We start from the raw sequence: 21,031 nt of genomic DNA on the forward strand, positions 1-21,031 counted from the left end.
CTGATGATGTGTTTACTGGCACAAAGGTGAGACAACCTGTCACTCACATGAGATCGACCAATAGCAAACCACAACCATCCAATCAATTCCCAATGGACAAAATCAAGTCCCGCCGTACATTTTTTCTTGTTTGAGAAGTCGTTTCACTAGGATATACATCACAATATTAAAGAAAAGACTATTGCAACTTCCTTTTTGTGTCAACTTTAAAATACTAAAAAATTAAAAAACATTGATAATATAAAAAACTGATCATAAAAATGAACGTTTCTCATGTGCATATCAAAGTCACTGGCACTTCCTAAATATTTAGTCACGTGACGGAGAGAGAGAAAGAGAAGTTCTCCAAATGTTACTATCTTTACTTGTCTCACCTAAGTCTCTGATCAAAGAAAGTGCCTCCCAGGAAATGGCGACTCCGCCTCCATCATCCATAGCGCCCTGGCCCACATCCCAGCTGTCCAGGTGACCACTGAGCAGCACTACCTGAAAGAGAGCCAGAGCAAAAAGCATACGAATGAACAGTAAAATAAATATTTAATAACACATTTTCTCAGCATCGTTTTCTTTGTTTTTATATATAGTTACACAATTGTTTATTCATGTATAAAAAGGGTTTACATAACAGACTATAAAGGGAAAAAAAGGCTTCCTGGCAAACTTTTCCAGATGTTGGCTGTCAGTCTAAATGGATCTTGTCAAATCCAGGCCACAGTGAAAGCCTTTAGACTGATGCTCTAAATTAGATTTAAACTCTAAACATCCTGCTCTCACCTCCCATAGTTCAAAGACTGACTAAAAACATCTCCTTACACCATTGAGAGCACCTTCCACCAGATGACATTCACTTTCAGCAGAGCTATACATAAACTTTAGGAATATAGCTTACAAATAACTCTCCCATTGCGTTTTTCTACTGTCAATCTGCCGTTCACACAATAACCTCCAAGCTTGGAATATTATGGAAATAAAGTTTTTGAAGTGAGGATTTTCCAGATAATTTTGTCAAAATCCTATTGGCAAATATACAAATGTGACCTGGACATCAGCCAAACAGCTATAAGCCCTCTCCTTCCAAATGTACGTTTGAATACTATGACAGATTTTGTCTATACATGATTATATTGTTGTCAGTATCATGACAGGTTAACTCCCAAAAGCATGAGAAAAGGCTAACATTAATCAATGCCAACCATCTGTGAGTTACAAAGGCTGAGCTCCGAAGCAACAGCTAACGTGCCAACTGCAAAATTACAAAAACGTTCTGTAGTGGCCATTCTTTTGTGTTCAACGGAGTACAAATGATCTCATCTACTGTGAGATTTTGCGCTTTCGTGATCAAGACACCAGAAGGAGGCAGATGGAAACATCTAGGTGAAAGCAGTTCAGACTGTTCTTTAGTGCTGCTGAATTATTAAAGAGGAGACAAATTGGGTCATTATTTTGTCATCCTTGTGCCATCTCAAACCCATATGGTGTTGTTTTTTTCATTTTTAAAGACATTTTGAATAATCTTTATATAGCTCTTTTACAGTACATAAAAAAGCTCATAATGGCAGCTGTCAAGATCCAAAAAGGACAAAGAACACCATTAAAGTAGACAATATAATTTTTGCACTATTTCTCAAGTCTACTGAAGTAATATGATAGCTTTTTGTGAGGAAAAGAGAGACATTTAAGTTGTGACTCTCTAATAATCTTCCCAAAGTCTTGAAATGTCATTCACATTTAAATTTAATTGTAAGTAAAAAAAAAAAAAGGTCTGTAAGAGCTTTTTTCTTTTTAAAGAAATACATACTTTTATTCATCATGGATTTATTATATTGATCAAAAGTGACAGTAAAGACTTACAAAAGATTGTTCGTTCAAATAAATGTTGTTCTTTTTATATCAAACAATCATAAAAAAATGTATCACATTTCCAAAATAATAAGAAGCATTAAGCATAAAAATCTTTTTTCAACATTGACAATAATAAGAAATGTTACTTAAAGGATTAGTTCACTTTCAAATGAAAATTAGCTCAAGCTTTACTCACCCTCAAGCCATCCTAGGTGGATATGACTTTCTTCTTTCTGATGATCATACAGTAATCAGAGAAATATTAATAAATACACAGATGCATCCGAGCTTTATTACGGCTGTAAGCGTCACCAGACGAATATGAGCTGAAGAAAGTGCTTCCATCCACATCCATCCATCATAAACGTGTACTCCACACGGCTCCAGGGGGTTAATAAAGGCCCTCTGAAGCAAAGCGATGCGTTTGTGTAAAAAAATATCCATATTTAACAAGTTATGAAGTTTAATATCTAGCTTCCGCCAGACCGCCTTCTGTATTCAACTTACAAAGAAAGTGTAAAACTCTAGCAGTTCAAAAAGCTTACGCTACGTCCTACGCCTTCCCTATCCAACTTACGAAAAAAGTGTAACTGATATGACGCCAGTTTACACTTTCTTCGTAACTTGAATATGGAAGGCGGTTTGGCGGAGGCTAGATATTTTACTTCATAACTTGTTAAATATGGATATATTTTTTTTACACAAACGCATCGCTTCGCTTCAGAAGGCCTTTATTAACCCCCCGGAGCCGGGTGGAATAAGTTTATGATGGATGGATGTGGATCGAGACACTTTCTTCAGCTTCATACTCGTGGGTCCCGTTCACTGCCATTATAAAGCTCGGATGCGTCAGGATATTTATTAAAATATCTCCAAGGTGTTTATCAGAAAGAAGAAAGTCATATACACCTAGGATGGCTTGGGGGTGAGTAAAGCTTTTCATTTGAAAGTGAACTAATCCTTTAAGCACCAAATCAGCATATTAGAATGATTTCTGAAGGATCATGTGACACTGAAGACTGGAGTAATGATGCTGAAAATTCAGCTTTGCCATCACAGGAATAAATTACATTTTAAAATACATTAAAACAGAAAACAGTCATTTTAAATTGTAATAATATTTCACAATATTACAGTTAAATGCAGAATTTTTGAGACTTCCGATAAGAGGTCTTTCCAAAAACAAAAAATCCCAAACATTAGTGTAGATAATAACGAGGATATACTGTATAATACTGACTAAATTAGATATAATTACATAAATAAATACAGTTATATACTGAGTATATTTCTAATTTACTCATTCCAAGATTTTTTTTTAATTCCTTGAAATTCCTGTAAGAAAGCATTCATTGGTAACCCGGACATGAAATGTAGAAGTAAAAATGACATAATTTCCACTATTATGCCAACACTTACACAGAATCAAGAACAGAGAAAAGTCTGAAAGCTTTACGTCAATGCACAAATCAACTTTGTGTAACTTCTGGTAATTTCAGTAATCCTCTTCAAAGCCAAATTGCAAACATAAGCTATTTTCCACTTCTTTCAAGTATAAAATGCAAACAAACAAAAAGTAAACCAGATTTCATCAGAGACTGAAGTTAGACCGGCACTGCATACATTACTGGTTTGGCAGGAGGACCGGCCTAATTTGATGTGGTCCTAAAATATGGAACTGATGGATTAACCTAAACATGTTTTTGTGCATAAAGGAAAATAAAAATATTTTTCTAATTTCAGTTTTGGTTTTGAATAAACTTCAAACTAACTAAAAATATTGACCAGCAACAATCATGTCGTCCGGCCAAACACACACCATGAGGATGTGAAAAAAGGAAAAATAAAGAGAGATTTAGTAGTGAGTACTGAGACAAAGAGAGATCTGTCTTCAGATTAAATCTAACTTCCTAATAACTATGTGACAGGGTGGATTGCAAGGGCTGACTGACCTCATAATTAAACACTATCATGTCACCGTTAATGAGCTCTGACAGGATGAGGCTATTAATTATGAGGTACTGAAATATGAATGAGGGAGTGAAATTAAGAGAGTGCACAGAGAGAGGATGAGTTGAGCCTAATGAGCCCGCCATCCAAAGGGAATCATACTGAAACACATATTCAAAATTCTGCAGCAAATCTGGACAAGGCAGGGGCCAAAACCTAGAACTAGCTGAATAATCGAGATGTGTAAAAGTGTCCTGATTTTTCATTTTTGGGTGAACTAACCCTTTAAGGATACAGTTCCCAAAGCATTTGTTCTTATCTTTTTTCTATTATTTTAAAGGTGCCCTAGAATTAAAAATTGAATTTATCTCGGCATAGTTAAATAACAAGAGTTCAGTACATGGAAATGACATACAGTGAGTCTCAAACTCCATTGTTTCCTCCTTCTTATATAAATCTCATTTGTTTAAACGACCTCCGAGGAACAGGCGAATCTCAACATAACACCGACTGTTACGTAACAGTTGGGATCATTAATATGTACGCCCCCAATATTTGCATATGCCAGCTCATGTTCAAGGCATTAGACAAGGGCAGGACGTCTGGATGTGCACAGCTGAATCACCAGACTAGGTAAGCAAGCAAGGACAACAGCGAAAAATGGCAGATGGAGCAATAATAACTGACATGATCCATGATATCATGATATTTTTAGTGATATTTGTAAATTGTCTTTCTAAATGTTTCGTTAGCATGTTGCTAATGTACTGTTAAATGTGGTTAAAGTTACCATTGTTTCTTACTGTATTCACGGAGACAAGACTGTCATTAGTTTCATTTTTTAAACACTTGCAGTCTGTATAATTCATAAACACAACTTCATTCTTTATAAATCTCTCCAACAGTGTGTAATGTTAGCTTTAGCCACAGAGCATAGCCTCAAACTCATTCAGAATCAAATGTAAACATCCAAATAAATACCATCCTTACGCGATTAGACATGCTGCATGACGAACACTTTGTAAAGAACCATTTTGAGGGTTATATTAGCTGTGTGAACATTGTTTATGCTGTTAAAGGCAAGCGCGAGCTCCGTGGGCGGGGAGTGTGGGCATTTAAAGGGGCCGCAGCCTAAATCGGCTCATATTTAATGATGCGCCAAAATAGGCAGTTAAAAAAATTAATACAAAAAAATCTATGGGGTATTTTGAGCTGAAACTTCACAGACACATTCAGGGGACACCTTAGACTTATATTACATGTTTCAAAAAGATGTTCTACGGCACCTTCAATATATTCCTCGAGGTTTACTCACAGTGTAAAATTCATATATTCGCAAAAAAGATTTTCAACCCTCATTCTGATCTCTATTTGACTTGACTTGTTGAGTTGTTACTTAATTTCGAATTCAGAAAAAAAGTCACGTCACTCATAATCATAACAGATCACACCAGAGTATTTGTGCACATCCCTAGTGATAGTAATATGTACTATATGAAGCTAGTGTTATGTTATGTAATGTTTAAAAATTGAAACAACTCAATAAATTGGAGTTGGAGGTTACTCTAATATTAAAAGGTTATTTATGATGATTTTTAAGAAATTATTTATAGGTATACAAGTTCTTCTTAAGTTTTGTCTTTAGTACAATCTTACCAAAAAAAAAAAAAATTCTTAAGAAATGCTTTTGGGAATACAAAATATTCTTCAATTATTCTCAAGTTTCAAAACTTAATTTGGACCACGGAGTATATGGACTATCAAGTTGGACCAGTACAAAGTGTTACATTTTGTAATAATTTTTAATCAATTTAAACTTTTTTTTTAAAAAAAATATTTAAGAATTAAATGAAATATTTTGTCATTTAATGCAATGAGATTCATACATTTTTATGTATATCTTAAAGGGCTAGTTCACTCAAAAATGAAAATTCTGTCATTAATTTCTCACCCTCATGCTGTTTCACACCTGTAAGACCTTCGTTCATCTTCAGAACACAAATTAAGATATTTTTGATAAAATCCGATGGCTCAGTGAGGCCTCTATTGACAGCAAGATAATTAACACTTTCAATGCCCAGAAAGCATTTATGGTTAAAACCGAAAGATGTATTTAAAACAGTTCATGTGAACTACAGTGGTTCAACCTTAATGCTATGAAGTGAAGAGAATACTTTTTGTGCACCAAAAATAATGACTTTATTCAACAATATCTAGTGATGGGTGATTTCAAAACACTGCTTCATGAAGCTTTGAAGCTTTATGAATCTTTTATTTCGAACTTTGGTGCACAAAAAGTATTCTTGTCGCTTCATAACATTAAGGTTGAACCACTGTAGTCACATGAACTGTTTTAAATATGTCTTTAGTAGCTGTCTGGACATCTGGAAGTGTTAATTATCTTGCTGTCGATGGAGGCCTCACTGAGCCATCGGATTTCAAAAATATCTTAATTTGTGTTCTGAAGATGAACGAAGGCCTTACGGTTGTGGAACAGCATGAGGGTGAGTAATAAATGACAGAAACTAACCCTTTAAGTGACCAAACAAGTCCAAAAAAGCCACTATTTACTATTTTAAGTGATACACAACCCAAACATTGAAAATGCACCACGGATCAATAACTGTACAAATACATGAAACATTATATCATGTTATCAGATCATTTACCCAAAAATGAAACTTCTGTCATAATTTACTCATCCTCATGTCATTCTAAAGCTTGACTTTCTTTGATATTTTGAAGAATGTCGGTAACCATTTTGGTAACAGTTTTGGTTACCAATGACTTATGTGGCCAAAAAAAACACTCAAAATATCTTCTTTTATTTTCCACAGAGGAAAAAAGTCACACCAGTTTGGAAAGACATGAGTTTTCATCTTTGGGTGAAATACCCCTTTAATGACTTAATGTTATCATAAAAGCTATAATAAATTATTTTATATGAAACAGAGAGAGACTGAAACACATGCAGTTCCATCTGCTTTTCTGAAACCTATAACTATAGGGGGCAATGGGGGTTTTAGAGAATGGGGTCTTCTTTCTAAATACTTAGGAATGTGGCTGTAAAACACATTAAAAGTGCTTCTCTCATTTCAGAATGCGACTCAAAATCAACCTATGGTTAAAACCGAAAGACTGCATTGACCAATAAAAACCCAGAACCACCACAACAAAAATGCTTTCCATAAACAACAATGGTCATATTCTGACCAGCCTGGCATCATCCAGACCCCTAAAATATGTTTACCTACATTTGGACACACTCCCTGTATTTGCGGTTGGTGAAAAAACATACTTCAAGTCCAAAAACATTTGTGTAACTACAGGAGATGTCCTTATATTCCCTAATTTATTGACACTGAATGTTTACCGAAAGTGAATTGTGTAACGCGGAAGTCATCATAAATATGCCTGCAGACAGACTGACAGAAAGACAGAGGTTACACAAACTGTCCCTCATTCGCTCTCTCCACCCCCACAACTTCCTGGAACTCCATCATTGTGTGTGCTAAAACGAGTGTAGAATTTAGTGCAAAACCAGAGAGTGGTTTAAAGAACGTGTGGTGAGAGAATGAGGGAGCAAGCTTAAAAAGCGGATGAGGAGAAGAACTCGCTGTGAAATGAACAGAATGTACGCTCAGTAATTCATTCGTAGATCACCTTGCTTTTTTTTGCTGTTGTAATTCAAATCATCATGAAATAGAAGAGGACAAAAGAAATAGACAGACAGTGATGAAATGTCTGACTAGGTCTTAGAAATCTGTTGCCTCAGGATCTGGCAGGAATGAAAAAAATCATGTTCAAAGTGACTTAATTATCTCAAAAATACAATACATTGTTCTGTTTCAAAAGTTTTAGGACAATTAAAATAAATATTATTCGTTCAAAACAAGCTCTATCACCATTAAGATTTAAATGGTTTGCATTTTGCTGTTGACTACCATTTTGTAAAAACAAGTCATAGTAATGCACTTACAATGGGGTAATGGTTTCTGGAGGGTTTAAAAACAGAAATGCACATTTTGTATTGTTTTAAAAAGCTGATTATGAATTTTCGGATAAATTTCTTGTGTTTTTTTCTCTATGTACACAGCCAATTTCAGAAACCCCTTTGAAATAAGAGTTTACATAGGGAATAATTTAGAGACTGAAAAAAAAAAAGATTAATAAAAGATTGTAATACGAATTTAAACTCAGAAAATGTAGGTTATTTATTCCTGTGATGGTTATCTATTTGTTTTCCAAATTTCATATTATATATATATATATATATATATATATATATATATATATATATATTTCTTCTAGTAGCAGCTGGGGCTGTGCTGGCTGCAGAATTAACAAAAACCTGGTTTGCATTTAGGTGGCAATTCAAGCATGCCCCAAATAAAGCTTATTCCAGTCTGTCAATAAAGCTTACTCTGTTTTGAACCTAGAACATTCCTTTAACTCAAGTGACTGAAATCATGTATAAGGCCTCTTAGAGTCTGAATGAATTAGAAACTGATAGACAGATTTATTGGTCAGTTTATTAACTTCTAAATAAAGAAATGTAATCAGCATTTGCATGGTATTAACTGCTCTGGAATAAATATCAGCCAATTCCACTACGAGAAAACAAAACACAACTAATGCCGCTGCTTGAATTCACACACACACACTTGTATATGTGGTTTACATGGACTTTCAATAGATGTAATGGTTTTTATACTGTACAAACTGTATATTCTATCCCCCTAAACTACCCATCACAGAAATCTGTCTGCATTTTTTGAAGTAAAAAAAAAAAAAACACTGTTTAATATGTTTTTTAAGCCATCTGGTTTACGAGGACACAGGAAGTGTCCTCATAAACCATGTTTATGTAGTAATACCCATGTTATTATACACATTTGTGTCCTCATGAACCATGTATACAAGAACACACACACACACACACACTTCATTTGACACAATGTTGAAAACTGATCTACTGGTCTGACTCTGAGCTGACCAGATGAGCCATAGGCAGTTAAAACTAGCAGTTGTATTTTATTTTTCTGTTCGTACCCAAAATTACAATGTCTGCTAAAAATAAAGTGACTTTTTCAGGTCATCCAGCTACTCTGTGAATTGAAGAAATGAAAACCGACTGATCAAATACACAGATGTGCGTAATGAGGCAGACACCACACACTGAAGCTGTCAAATTCACTCTCAAATTCCCCAAAAACCATCAGCCATCAAACACGTGCAGACCTTGATCACTTGCATTCAGTTACATGTCTGAGTTTTTTCCAAACGCTACAAAAGAGAACACAGAGGGCTTCCTTTAAAGTTCAGAATGGAAATTCAAAAAAAAAAAAAAAGAATCACATGACAACCATTTGCAAATAAAGACCTTTAAATTTAAAAAGAAAAAAAGAAAGGAAATTCACTGAAGATAGTGGTTATTATGTATTTTATTTCACATTCCTACTAAATTGGACACTTGGAGGGTTTTTTCTTGTGGACTAAACCCCTAAAAAACAGAGAACCTTATTTTGAGTGGCAAGATATGAGGTCATCTGCAAACTGGTTTCATTTCCTCTGGCCACCATAGAAAGCTGAGCCATTGATGATTCTAGCAGTCATGTGCTTTATATTATAGTGCTGTTGGTGACTTTAACCAGTTTTAGCAAGTCATAAAATGAACATTTTTAGAAAACTTTGAAATTGGCACGAGACTACAAGTCTTCAATAATTTCACACCTCTAGGCTGTATGAATTTTCCTTTCTTCCCTGTTGAAAAAATAGCATATGCTGGTTAGGTGAAGCATGTCAGCTGGTTTGAGCTGGTTTATGCAGGTCCTTAGTTGGTCATGAGCTGTTTAAGATGGTCCTGAGCTGGAGGAAGTTGCTTAGGACCAGCACTTGACCAGCTTAAACCAGCTCATGACCAGCTAAGGACCTGCTTAACCAGCTCAAACCACCTGCCATGCTTCAAAACCTACCTAACCAGCATATGCTGTTTTTTTTCAACAGCGTTATTAACAGAATCTCCAGAAATATAAAGTTATATTTTGAGGGAATATCAGTAGCAGACCTGGCTCACTTGAAGCCCTCACTTGGCTCAGCCGGGACTCAAACCAATCTTCTTGCTGTGAGGCAACAGCGCTAACCACTGAGCCACCGTGCCACCATATAATAATTTATTCCAGTCTTCAGTGTCACATGATCCTTCAGAAATCATTCTAATATGCTGATTTGATGCTCAAGAAACATTTCTTATCACCAATGTTGAAAACAGTTATTTTTTTGTGGTTAATATTTTTTGTGGAAACTGGGATACTTTTTTCAGGTTTCTTTGATGAATAGAAAGTTCAAAAGAACAGCATTTATTTAAAATAGAATTGTTAACTGTCTTTACTCTCACTTTTGATCTATTAAATGTGTCCTTGCCTCATAAAAGCATTCAATTCTTTTCTCTTTTTACTGACCCCAGACTTTTGAACAGTAGTGTAACTTCTCTTGCATTCTATGGAGTCAGATGATCAGTCAAATGAATTTCCATCCACATGATGACCTCGAGTGGGCTGACCAAATGTAAATTTCTACCACAGCATTTTACACATTTACACTTTTTAGCTTACAATAATCATGCAACTTAATTTTCAGACAGAAATTATAATAGTTTTTTAATAAAAAAAAAAAAAAAAAAAAATATATATATATATATATATATATATATATATATATATATATATATATATATATATATATATATTGTGGCGAGGGGGGCGTGGTTCAGCGAGGTCTGCAGCGGGAGAGAGAGTCGGGAGACGCATGGTGAGTGAGTGGGTTAAACGCAAATAACGAACACCGGTCTCTTGTTTCAGTAATTGGCGTGGGGAGAGTATAAAACGGCAGAAGAAACAGGAGTGAGGGGGGAAGAAGGAGGTGGGAACCGGTGAACATTTAACAAACTTTAATATATATATAAACCAAAAACCAAAGGAAAGTAATGAACACAAACGGCCACACAAACATAATAAAACATAACGTAAAGTCCAGGCCTGGTCCTCTCTCATCCTTCACTGTCGTCGCTCCTCCTTTTATGCTTCCGGAGCTCCTCCGTGAGAGACTCAAGGCCGGTGCGCCTCCCAGGTGGAGCTCATTAACTCTTGCGCCACCGGCCTCGCGCCATTCCCTCACAGCTCTCGTCCGCCCTGGTCGCCACATATATAATATATATATATATATATAGTACCCTCCACAATTATTGGCACCCTTAGTAAATATGAGCAAAGGTGGATGTGAAAATAAATCTGCATTGTTTATCCTTTTGATCTTTCATTCAAAAAATTCACAAAATTCTAACCTTTCATTGAAGGAAAACAGTTGAATGTGGGGGGAAACTTACATTATGAAATAAATGTTTTTTCTCCAATACATGTTGGCCACAATTATTGGCACCCCTAGAAATTCTTATGAGTAAAATATCTCTGAAGTATATTCCCATTCATATTTAAATTTTTTTAGCACACCAGGGTGACTAGGAGCATGAAATTGTCCAGCCATGATTCCCTGTTCCACAGGAGTATAAACATGAGGAAACACAAAGGCCGAATTCCCATAATGTGCTGCAAAAGATTGTTGGGCTTCACAAAATAGAAAGTGGCTGGGCCTATTGTTGTGGGCCTATTTTTCTGCTGGAGGTCCTGGACATCTTGTTCATATACATGGTATCATGGATTCTATCAAATACCAACAGATAAAAATATCAAAACCTGACCGCTTCTGCTAGAAATCCAATAATGGGCCGTGGTTGGATCTTCCATCAGGACAATGATCCAAAACAAACATCAAATCCAACACAAAACTGGGTCACTGACCACAAAATGAAGCTTCTGCCATGGCCATCCCAGTCCCCTGACCTGAACCTTAAAGAAAATGAGTGGAGTGAACTGAAGAGAAGAAGAACCAACATGGAGCTGGAATCTGAAGGATCTGGAGAGATTCTGCATGAAGGAATGGTCTCTGATCTCTTGTCAGGTGTTCTCCAAACTCATCAGGCATAATAGAAGAAGACTCAGAGCTGTTATCTTGGCAAAAGGATTTTGCAAAAAGTTTTGAATAAAAGGGTGCCAATAATTGTGGCCAACGTGTTTTGGGGAAAAACATTTATTTCATAATGTAAGTTTCCCCCCACTTTCATTTGTTTTCCTTAAATGAAAGGTTATAATTTGTGAATTTTTTGAATGAAAGATCAAAAGGATAAACAATGCAGATTTATTTTCACAGCTGCTTTTGCTCATAATTACTAAGGGTGCCAATAATTGTGGAGGGCACTGTATATATATATATATATATATATATATATATATATATATATATATATATATATATATATATATATAGTTTTATTCAAATCCACTAATCTGAGGGGGCATGTGCTATCAGTTTAAATGGTCATAATGCTTCAGAGAACCTCAGAGAAATTGAAATATTTTTTTTCCATTCACAACAACATAGAACTATAAAGTATTTTCTCACTGTTATTGTAGCCATTCATAAATTTACTCTACCTTTTGAGGTAGCCATTCACAATTAGACATCTGAAAACTGTCGCTAATGCTCTTATTTCACATGATAGCACAGGACACATCTACAGAACATCTGACTCACTGGCTGTCACCGGCACCCTCATTAGCAGTGATGAGTAATACGCTCCAAAGGTCTATACTGAGGGTTCCCGTTACCATCCCTCAGCGAGAACGATCAGTATTTTCAGGCATGTCTCTGGCTGTGACCGGAGTGTCATTGCTCGCTGAATTCAGACTGTGAAGAAACACCAGGGCTCAAGGTTCTGTTTGTTCGCAGAATAAAGGCCCCCAGCTTGCACAAGCCTTAGTTCTAACTAGGGCAAAGGCTAGAGCAAAGTTTCACTCCCAAAAACATTTGCATCAGTATTTTATGAGGTAAATCAGTGCTTCTCAGGTTTTGCTTCAAGGACCACATTCTATATTGGATATACTAATATTATTAATAAACAAAATTTTTCTTTGCGAGTCCATAAAAAACAAATCAGTGTTCAAAATTTGTGTTCTTGCCTTCCCAATTCACTATAGGTAAGCCTACTATATTGTTTATGTTATTCATGTTTGCATAGTTACATCATGTCCGTAAACAGAAACATAAATTACCATTCAAAAGTTTGGGGTCAATAATGGCAAATGGCAAAAATTTGCAGTGTAGGAACACATTGGGGGAAAAGTGGGAGGGGGTAAAACATCTAAGGTCAAACGTCTTTAGAAAGTTATATGTATCTTTCAAAAAGTGTGGAAATGAGCGTAGAATTTTCAAAAAGCGGTCAGTGATTGGGCCACTGGAAAAAAATCATTTGTTCTTTTCTTGAGGATACAAAATGGAAAAACAGAAATGGAACTGATATTTTTTAAATAATTATTACCACAATATCCATTCTAAAAAGGAAACCCTGTGTCAAACTTCATAAAAAAATTTGTTCAATCATGCAAGGGTGTAGTAAACCAATCAGTAATAACAGTGTTCCCTCCCATTAAACATGAGCTGAGTTTAAAAGCCAAAGTCACCCTCTCTGAACCCCAAGAGTCATGAGTGCTGTGGCCTCCTGTCATCTTCATACTGATGGAGTGTGGAGAGCAGTATAAACTCTGGTTTCCCCTGTGGAATCCCCCGCATACATCACAGGCCAGAAACAACAAACAACAAACCCTGAGGTGGTTAAATCTGCGCTGGTGTTATCAGAGGATATAAACATCTCAGCCTCATTCTGAGACTAAAAGATCAGTTGATGGGCCCAAAACGGAAAGAGGGGAGTGGGATGATGGACAGAGTGAATTAGGAGACAAAAACAACAAGCCAAACCCAAATAAAGAGGAGAAAACTGCAATTGTGCTACTCATTGCTTCATATAAGAATGCTAACCGTTACTGGAAAGAAATGGACAGATTTGAGGTTTGTGGAAATATAGTCTGGACAAATGGTAACCTTTGCCCGAATGGACTGGGTCCATTACAGAGACGGGAAATGTTTCAGGAAATGACGGGACCACATTTTGTGTATCGGTAAACGCTAGATTAACTCTACTACACATTCCATAATGCTGGCTATTTTCAGTTAAATTTGTGGGAACCTACAAACACTTTTACATTCTTTTTCACTGTTACTTTCTTCCCTTTCTGGTTTCTAATTGACCAAACTTTTGACTGAACTGAGTCAGCAAGCAGTAATCAGACTAAACAGATAGCTAGATACATTTGGGGTTTTTTTTACCAGAAAAAAAGGCAGTCCCAATATCAAGGACTCAGCAGGGGGTTTTTTTTCTCTCTCTCTCTCTCTGGCCAAGTAGTGTATACATTCAGTGGCCACTTTATTAGGTACACCTGTTCAACTGCTCATGAACACAAATATCTAATCAGCCAATCACGTGGCAGCAGATCAATGCATTTAGGCATGTATACAAGGTCAAGACAATCTTCTGAAGTTCAAACTGATCATCAGAATGGGGAAGAAAGGTATTTTATGCCGAAAATGCCATGTTGATGCCAGAGGTGAGAGGAGAATGGCCAGACTGGTTCGAGCTGATAGAAAGACAACAGTAACTCAAATAACCACTCATTACAACCGAGGTCTGCAGAAGAGCATCTCTGAATGCACAACATGTCGATCCTTGAAGCAGGTGGGCTACAGCAGCAGAGGACCACACCGGGTGAGACTACTGTCTGCTAAGAACAGGAAACTGAGGATACAATTCACACTGGCTCACCAAAATTTGACGATAGAGGATTGGAAAAACATTGCCTATAGTCTGATGGGTCTTGATTTCTACTGTGGCATTCAGATGACCAGAAAGCATGGAAAGCATTGATCCATCCTGCCTTATATCAACAGTTAAGGCTGGTGGTGTAATGGTGTGGGGGATATTTTCTTGGCACACTTTGGGGCCTTAGTACCAATTGAGCATTGTTTAAATGCCACAGCCAACCTAAGTATCGTTGCTGACCATGTCCATCAATTTATGACTCCAGCAGGATATGTCACAAAACTCAGATAATCTCAAATTGGTGGAGCGGAGATGTAACAGCAGGAGGGATGGAGGGGCAGGTCAGTATGGTGGAACTGGAGACTGCTGAGATTCAGAGAGTCAGGGCAGAGCAAGTGGCCAGGGCGCAGCAGGTGGCCACAAAGGCAGAGCTGACGGGACTGAAGACCATTTCATTGGATCAGACAGAGCTAGAGACCATCACGACAGAGCAGGCGGAACTGGAAATCACCATGGCTGAACAGGCAGAGCTAGAGACCACCATGGCAGAGTAGATGGGACTGAAAATCACCAAGACATAGCAAAAGACCACTACAGCAGAGCAGATGAGACTGAAGACTCTCACGGTGGAGCAGAAGACTACCAAAGCAGAGTAGATGGGATTGAAGATCCCCACGGTGGAGCAAAAGACCACCACAGCAGAGCAGAAGCGAATGAATATCCCCATGGTGGAGCAGAAGACCACCACAGCAGAGTAGATGAGGCTGGTGACCACCACGGTGGACCGGACGGAACTAGAGACCACCGCAATGGATCAGGCAGAGCTGGAACAAAGAACACAGAGAGGTAAAAAACAGCCTCTGTGGCCATCACAGAGAGTTCATAGGAGACCTCCATCTCTGGCGTGACAGCCACCGGACTGGGAAGCACTGAGAGCACTGGACTTCACCAGACTTGGAAGCACTGGAATCCGTGGTGGACCAAGCCACCAGAGATTGACACACATAGCCCCCCACCCCCTCCACCCACTTATCCGAAGGGTGTAATCTAGGAACTCACTCAGTGACCCTTGAGGACCATCATAGATGAGTTTAGATTGTAACGGGTTGTTGAGTCCATAGCAAAAGAAGTCAATTAAAGCGAAGTGCGGGAGGTCAGTGATATTAGCAATGTCCAGAAAGTCTCTGATATGTTCCTCGAGTAACTGAGTTCCTTGGTGAAGTCAAGGATTAGGGTAACTGCTGGATCCATCTGCGGTCGAGTCCACAAAAATATTAAGCAACAAAACTATTATTAACATTGAAAATAATCTGAAATATTTCTTAAGCACCAAATCAGCATATTAAAATGATTTCTGAAGGATCATATGAAACTGAAACCTGAAGCTGAAAATTCAGCTTTGCCCTCACAGGAATAAATTAGATTAAGACTCTCATAAGAGGCTTCTTTCAAAAACACACACAAAAAAATCTTTTGAACTTTTGAAGGGTAGCATATGCTATCAAGTAATGTAATATTTTGTGACAACACAGCATGGGCAAGTTCCATCAACTGGCCCAAAACTGTCTCATACTGGCTCTCTTGTTATGCCCTGGATATCACCTTGGGTTTTTTCAGTGATTAAGATAAATTGAATACAGCCTCAAAACTCATTTTCATTCATTAGAGAGTTATGTATCCATAACTGTGTTCATGATCCCATACTATTAAATAACAGAAAGCAATCAAGGTTAAGATGCCCATGAATGCAGTGTACAGTAGATGTTGAGTGTTATTCCAGTTCCCGTCCTTTACTTGGTGGTATGAAGCAGCTATTCTGGGTGCCACAAGGTTTTATCACAGCTCAATGCATTATTTATAAGGCAGAAGCCTGGCCCCTGGAGCAGGAGAAATGAATGGTTATGACAGGGTAAACCCCACAAGATGCCAGCCACTGTGCATTGCAGGCATTAGTTGAGTCCAGCTATTCAAAGTTGCAGATGGCCAACTCTCTGCTGTTTCTGGGAAACAATATCATACCGCATCTAGGACATTTGATTGTTTTTTTATGACAATGCATTATTTATTTGTCAATAATAGATGTTATCACACACACACCCAAAAGACCTTTCTTGTGGAATATCTGTTTTCCAGAAACAATCCAATGATTCCGCAGAGCAGGAGGTTAATTCACAATTAAAGGGATAGTTCACCCAAAAATGAAAGTTCTCTCATCATTTACTCAGTCATGTCAATCCAAACCAAAGTTTATATTTAATTTTCAGTGGAACATTAAAGATATTTTGAAAAAATGTCTTTTATGTCCATGCAATGAAAGTCAACGGGGTACAACAGGGTTCCTCAAATCCAGTCCTGGAGGGCCACTACCCTGCAGAGTTTAGCACAAACCCTGATCAAACACCCTACAACAGTGTTGTTTTGGGCCCAATTGACTTTCATTGTAAGGACAAAAACAGTTGAAACATTCTTCATAACATCCTCTTTTATGTTCCACAGAGGAAAGAAGGTTATACATGACATGAGGGTGAGTAAATAATGAATATGAATTTTCGTTTTCATATGAAATATCATAGATGAGATTTCAGCATACTGACAATATGGCCAACAGCACACCCTTATAAATGGCCTATATAAAATTTGAATTCTTAACTTATATTCTTCCCACACACAATTATATCCTTCACTGCTTCCATATTTATATTTATTTGGCAGTTAATTTTTCTAGAACAGCTTTAACTGCATACTAAACCACAAATACAAGTCATGGTGTAATTTATCGTTAAATATAAAATTCATCTCCATAAAAATGCTGGCAATGGCTTTAATGAACAGATGCTAAACATTCATTGGAGATAATAAATGTGATTCATAGTTTAAAAAAGGTTCTGCTACTATTGCTTTAAGCATTGACTTTTACTCTTTTCATTACGTCTAATCTCCATGCCAATGGAATGGTTTTGAAATGCAGCTCCGGTCTTTTTTTTTTAAACTAAGAATGGAATTAATTGGACTGATTAAAGTAATAGATTCCATGTTTTATAATGAACCTTCTCCTTAATTTAAAAGAATCAATTTTAAAGTTGTATTTCAAAGCTTTTTATGAAATTCAATGAGGTAGGCCTGCTTTTGGAAGTAGAGCTCAGACGTTTATTCAGACAACTGTGTTTTTCTTCTAAGACTACATATGATGCTGAGGCTGATGATGATGAGGATGATGAGGATACTTTCCAAGGTTATTTCTGGAGAAATATAAAAGCCATACAACAGACACCATCTGTTGTAGTACAAAGAGATCAAAAGCAGAGAGAGGAAGGAATCAAAAGAAAGAAAAAAATAAAAACAGAGAAAAGAGACTCATATGGGCATTGCTGGGATTAATAGGAGACTGAAAGTAGAACAAACACAGTCTGTGTTATGATATCTTCACTGGTGGTCTCGTCTCCTTCGCTCCAGTGGGGTTGAATATGTTCTAATTCTGAATGCGACTGACATTTGCAAAGCGGGGAATTCAATTAGGCTTTTTGACATCATTGCTGTCGCAACCAACTCCATTAGACCTCTCTCTTCATGACAATCCATATCTTCTGCCCTACTGCTTGCTTGTTTTTTTAGTTTAGCAACAGTGGTAATTTAAGGTTGGTAGACTCACATGAGATGGTAATGTGAGATTGGCGATTAATGTTAATAATGTGAGATTAGTGTTCCAAGATCCACACACTTAGACAAGAAGGGATATTTCACCAAAATGTTAAACAACTAAGAGTCTGTGCGGCTCTCAACAGCAGCAGCATCTCTACTAATAGCGAAGCTGCAAGTTTAACTGCTTCAAGAACAGCAACGTTACTACCTTGCTACTGAGAAATGCCATGTAGATTTTCAGTCAGTTATTTTACTGATAACAAGTGTACAAGTGTGTGCCTGTACTGAATGTGTGTGCATTTCTTTGGGAGAAAAAGCAAATTGTTTATTTGCTTGATCAATGTTTTTGTTGGTTTTGGTTCTTTCACTGTTGTAAGCTGTAAAGACATTTGAAATAGCTAAAATAATTTGGCGCAGTGATATGGAACTGTAATGCAGTCAAGACTTGCCTGGAACTACTTTAGCTGTGTGTTTACTGGAAAATAATGGCACACCTTAGAATGTTCATAAACCAATCAGAATCAACTATACAACAGCCCCGTAGTATAGCATTAAAATAATTATCAGCTTATCGGTATCAGCCAAATGTTTAATATCAGTGAATCCCTAGCTGATCTAATTTTACCAAAGGCCCCCTATTCTTGCTAGATCAGAATGTAAAAGTATATGTTCTCATGCTTCAGGCAGCCAAGCCATGGACACATTTAATGAACTAGCTCTTTTCTCAGGCCTGTTCCAACTTTGCCACTGTGGGGGAGGATGACACTGGATGTGCAATTACTGCAGACAGGACCAGCTACACCCAGTCCAGCACAACATGGAAGAGGACAACATTGTGACACAGTGCAGCGCAATACAGCATAAAGGAATGCTGTGTAATGCATCAACGCTAATTAAAACAGAATGGGCCGTGACATGGTGTAACCCCAGGAAACATCCTACACAACAACACAACAACACGACTGCAAGACTGTATAACTGTAGTGCTACACTTTAGGAAATGGTACAAGAACAGCAATTCATAACTATGTGACTGTCTGTTTTTGGCAAGACATTGCAAGTGTGTTGTCATTTAGAATGTGCAACATAGTGACAGCAACACTAAGTGGCTTAGAGACAGGAAAACAGAATCACCAATTTACTATTTACTACAATTTACACCAATTACTATTTACTACAATTTACACCAAAGAAAAAGACATTCGTTTTGTAAAAAAGTGCTGTATTGTATGAGGAACTATATTTTTACATTTTTAAAAAATAATGTGAGTGGTGTTTTTCAGGCAAAACTCGCCCCCATGCACATTGTCAGGCCGTCAAAAGAGCCCATTCCATCCAAATGTCTCATTCAATGTCAAAGTCAATGGGATTCTTTCCAAACGCTTTATTGCATGCCAGCTAAATATTCTGATTGCTTAGAAAAAAACAAACAAATAGCATACCTTCAAAAAAATCATTTTAAAATACATGTGCTGAGCTCTTAAAAATGTACTCTGTATTTGTGTTGATTTTGAATATTTTAAATAAACTTTTAAAGGAAAGTTTAAATTAAATCACTCTAAAATGTCATGTGGTTTAACCATTAGGAAAAAGGAATACCATACTTTCCGTGTACCATGAATATGTGAGAGTACATTTTAAATATAATTTTTGAGGTATAGCTTTTATGAATATCTTGAATTAATTAATTAATTAATAATTCTTAAATGTCATTACTTTTTTGGGGAGTGGCAACACATGACATTTTACAACCTGAAGTGACCTTGCCTTGTCATAAAAAGGTCAAATTATTTGATATTTTAAGATGTTTATGACCTTCACACTGAGTCATGAGAATCTGCAGGAGCCTATGATATAATTTTTTTTTTCTACATTGTCTGCTTCACATGACAAAGGTTTTTCAAATATTAATTAGCAGTTAAAGTCGTTAAAATATTTTTAAGAAAAAGTTTTCCAAGAATATTATTCCTTTATTCATTGTTTTTTTTTCTTTATTGATATAAGGATAGTTGTATCACCCTGACTTTTTTATTTTATGCCCCACAAAAAATATCAAAATTAATTTTAATCCAGAAATTCAAAACATTTGCATCACAAAAGATGTGTATTCAAGTAATTTTATGTATGAACTGCATTTTTAATATAGATTTTTTTAAAGACCTAATGCCCCTTTTACAAGATGTAATATAAGTCTCTGGTGTCCCCAGAATGTGTATCCACAGATGATTTATTATAGCTTGTCAAATTTGCCACATTTGGATGTTAGCAAAAACACACAGTTTTTGTGTGTGTCCCTTTAAATGCAAATGAACTGCTGCTCACGGCCCACTTTCCAGAAGAGGGCGGAGCTTTAACAGCTTGTGTTTCAGCTGCTCAACAACAACAAAGCTGGAGAATCTCACGCAGCCAAAATGATGATCGTTAGTAACGGTGTTCAGCTTTACATTGTTCAAACTGGAGTCGGACACTGATGGAGAGACTCAGGAAGAAGTTACAACTTATAGAATGCATCTGAACGTTTCTGAATAGTTAATGGATAAATTTATGTAGTTGCTGTGGAGTTGATTCAACTCATCGACTAGCATGTGCCGTCATGTTGATCTTTTGTGCAAATCCAGCATTGAACTGACCCTCGTTTGTGAAGCAGTCCAGTGTAAAACAACAGCATGGTAACAACATTCTACTACAACAACTCTTCCTCTTCTCTAAAGCAGCCCAACATGGCCTCACCCCCTTTGTTGCGTATTCTCAGGGGCAGAGTTTATGTAAATTTTAGGGGAAGAAGCTTGTTGTAGTCCCTACCAGCCGTTTGTTGTAGTCTTTAAAAAGCGA

At 36.9% G+C, this 21,031-nt stretch overlaps 1 protein-coding gene and 1 long non-coding RNA gene across 2 annotated transcripts in view; one reads left to right on the forward strand and one right to left on the reverse strand.

The window, feature by feature from the left end:
* LOC125243151 overlaps positions 1-19,730 on the forward strand; it is a 65,099-nt gene extending 45,369 nt beyond the window's left edge. Inside the window, exon 3 of the long non-coding RNA XR_007178981.1 lies at positions 18,928-19,730. This is a non-coding gene — a long non-coding RNA (uncharacterized LOC125243151). The remainder of the gene's footprint in view (positions 1-18,927) is intronic.
* The window catches only part of LOC125243150 (carboxypeptidase Q-like), a 59,257-nt gene that overhangs the window by 23,027 nt on the left and 15,199 nt on the right, over positions 1-21,031 (reverse strand). Inside the window, 1 exon segment of the mRNA XM_048152548.1 lies at positions 375-486. Coding sequence (XP_048008505.1) covers positions 375-486 — 112 coding nt within the window.

The sequence above is a fragment of the Megalobrama amblycephala genome, linkage group LG13 (assembly GCF_018812025.1).
Source record: "Megalobrama amblycephala isolate DHTTF-2021 linkage group LG13, ASM1881202v1, whole genome shotgun sequence".
Lineage (NCBI taxonomy): Eukaryota > Metazoa > Chordata > Actinopteri > Cypriniformes > Xenocyprididae > Megalobrama > Megalobrama amblycephala.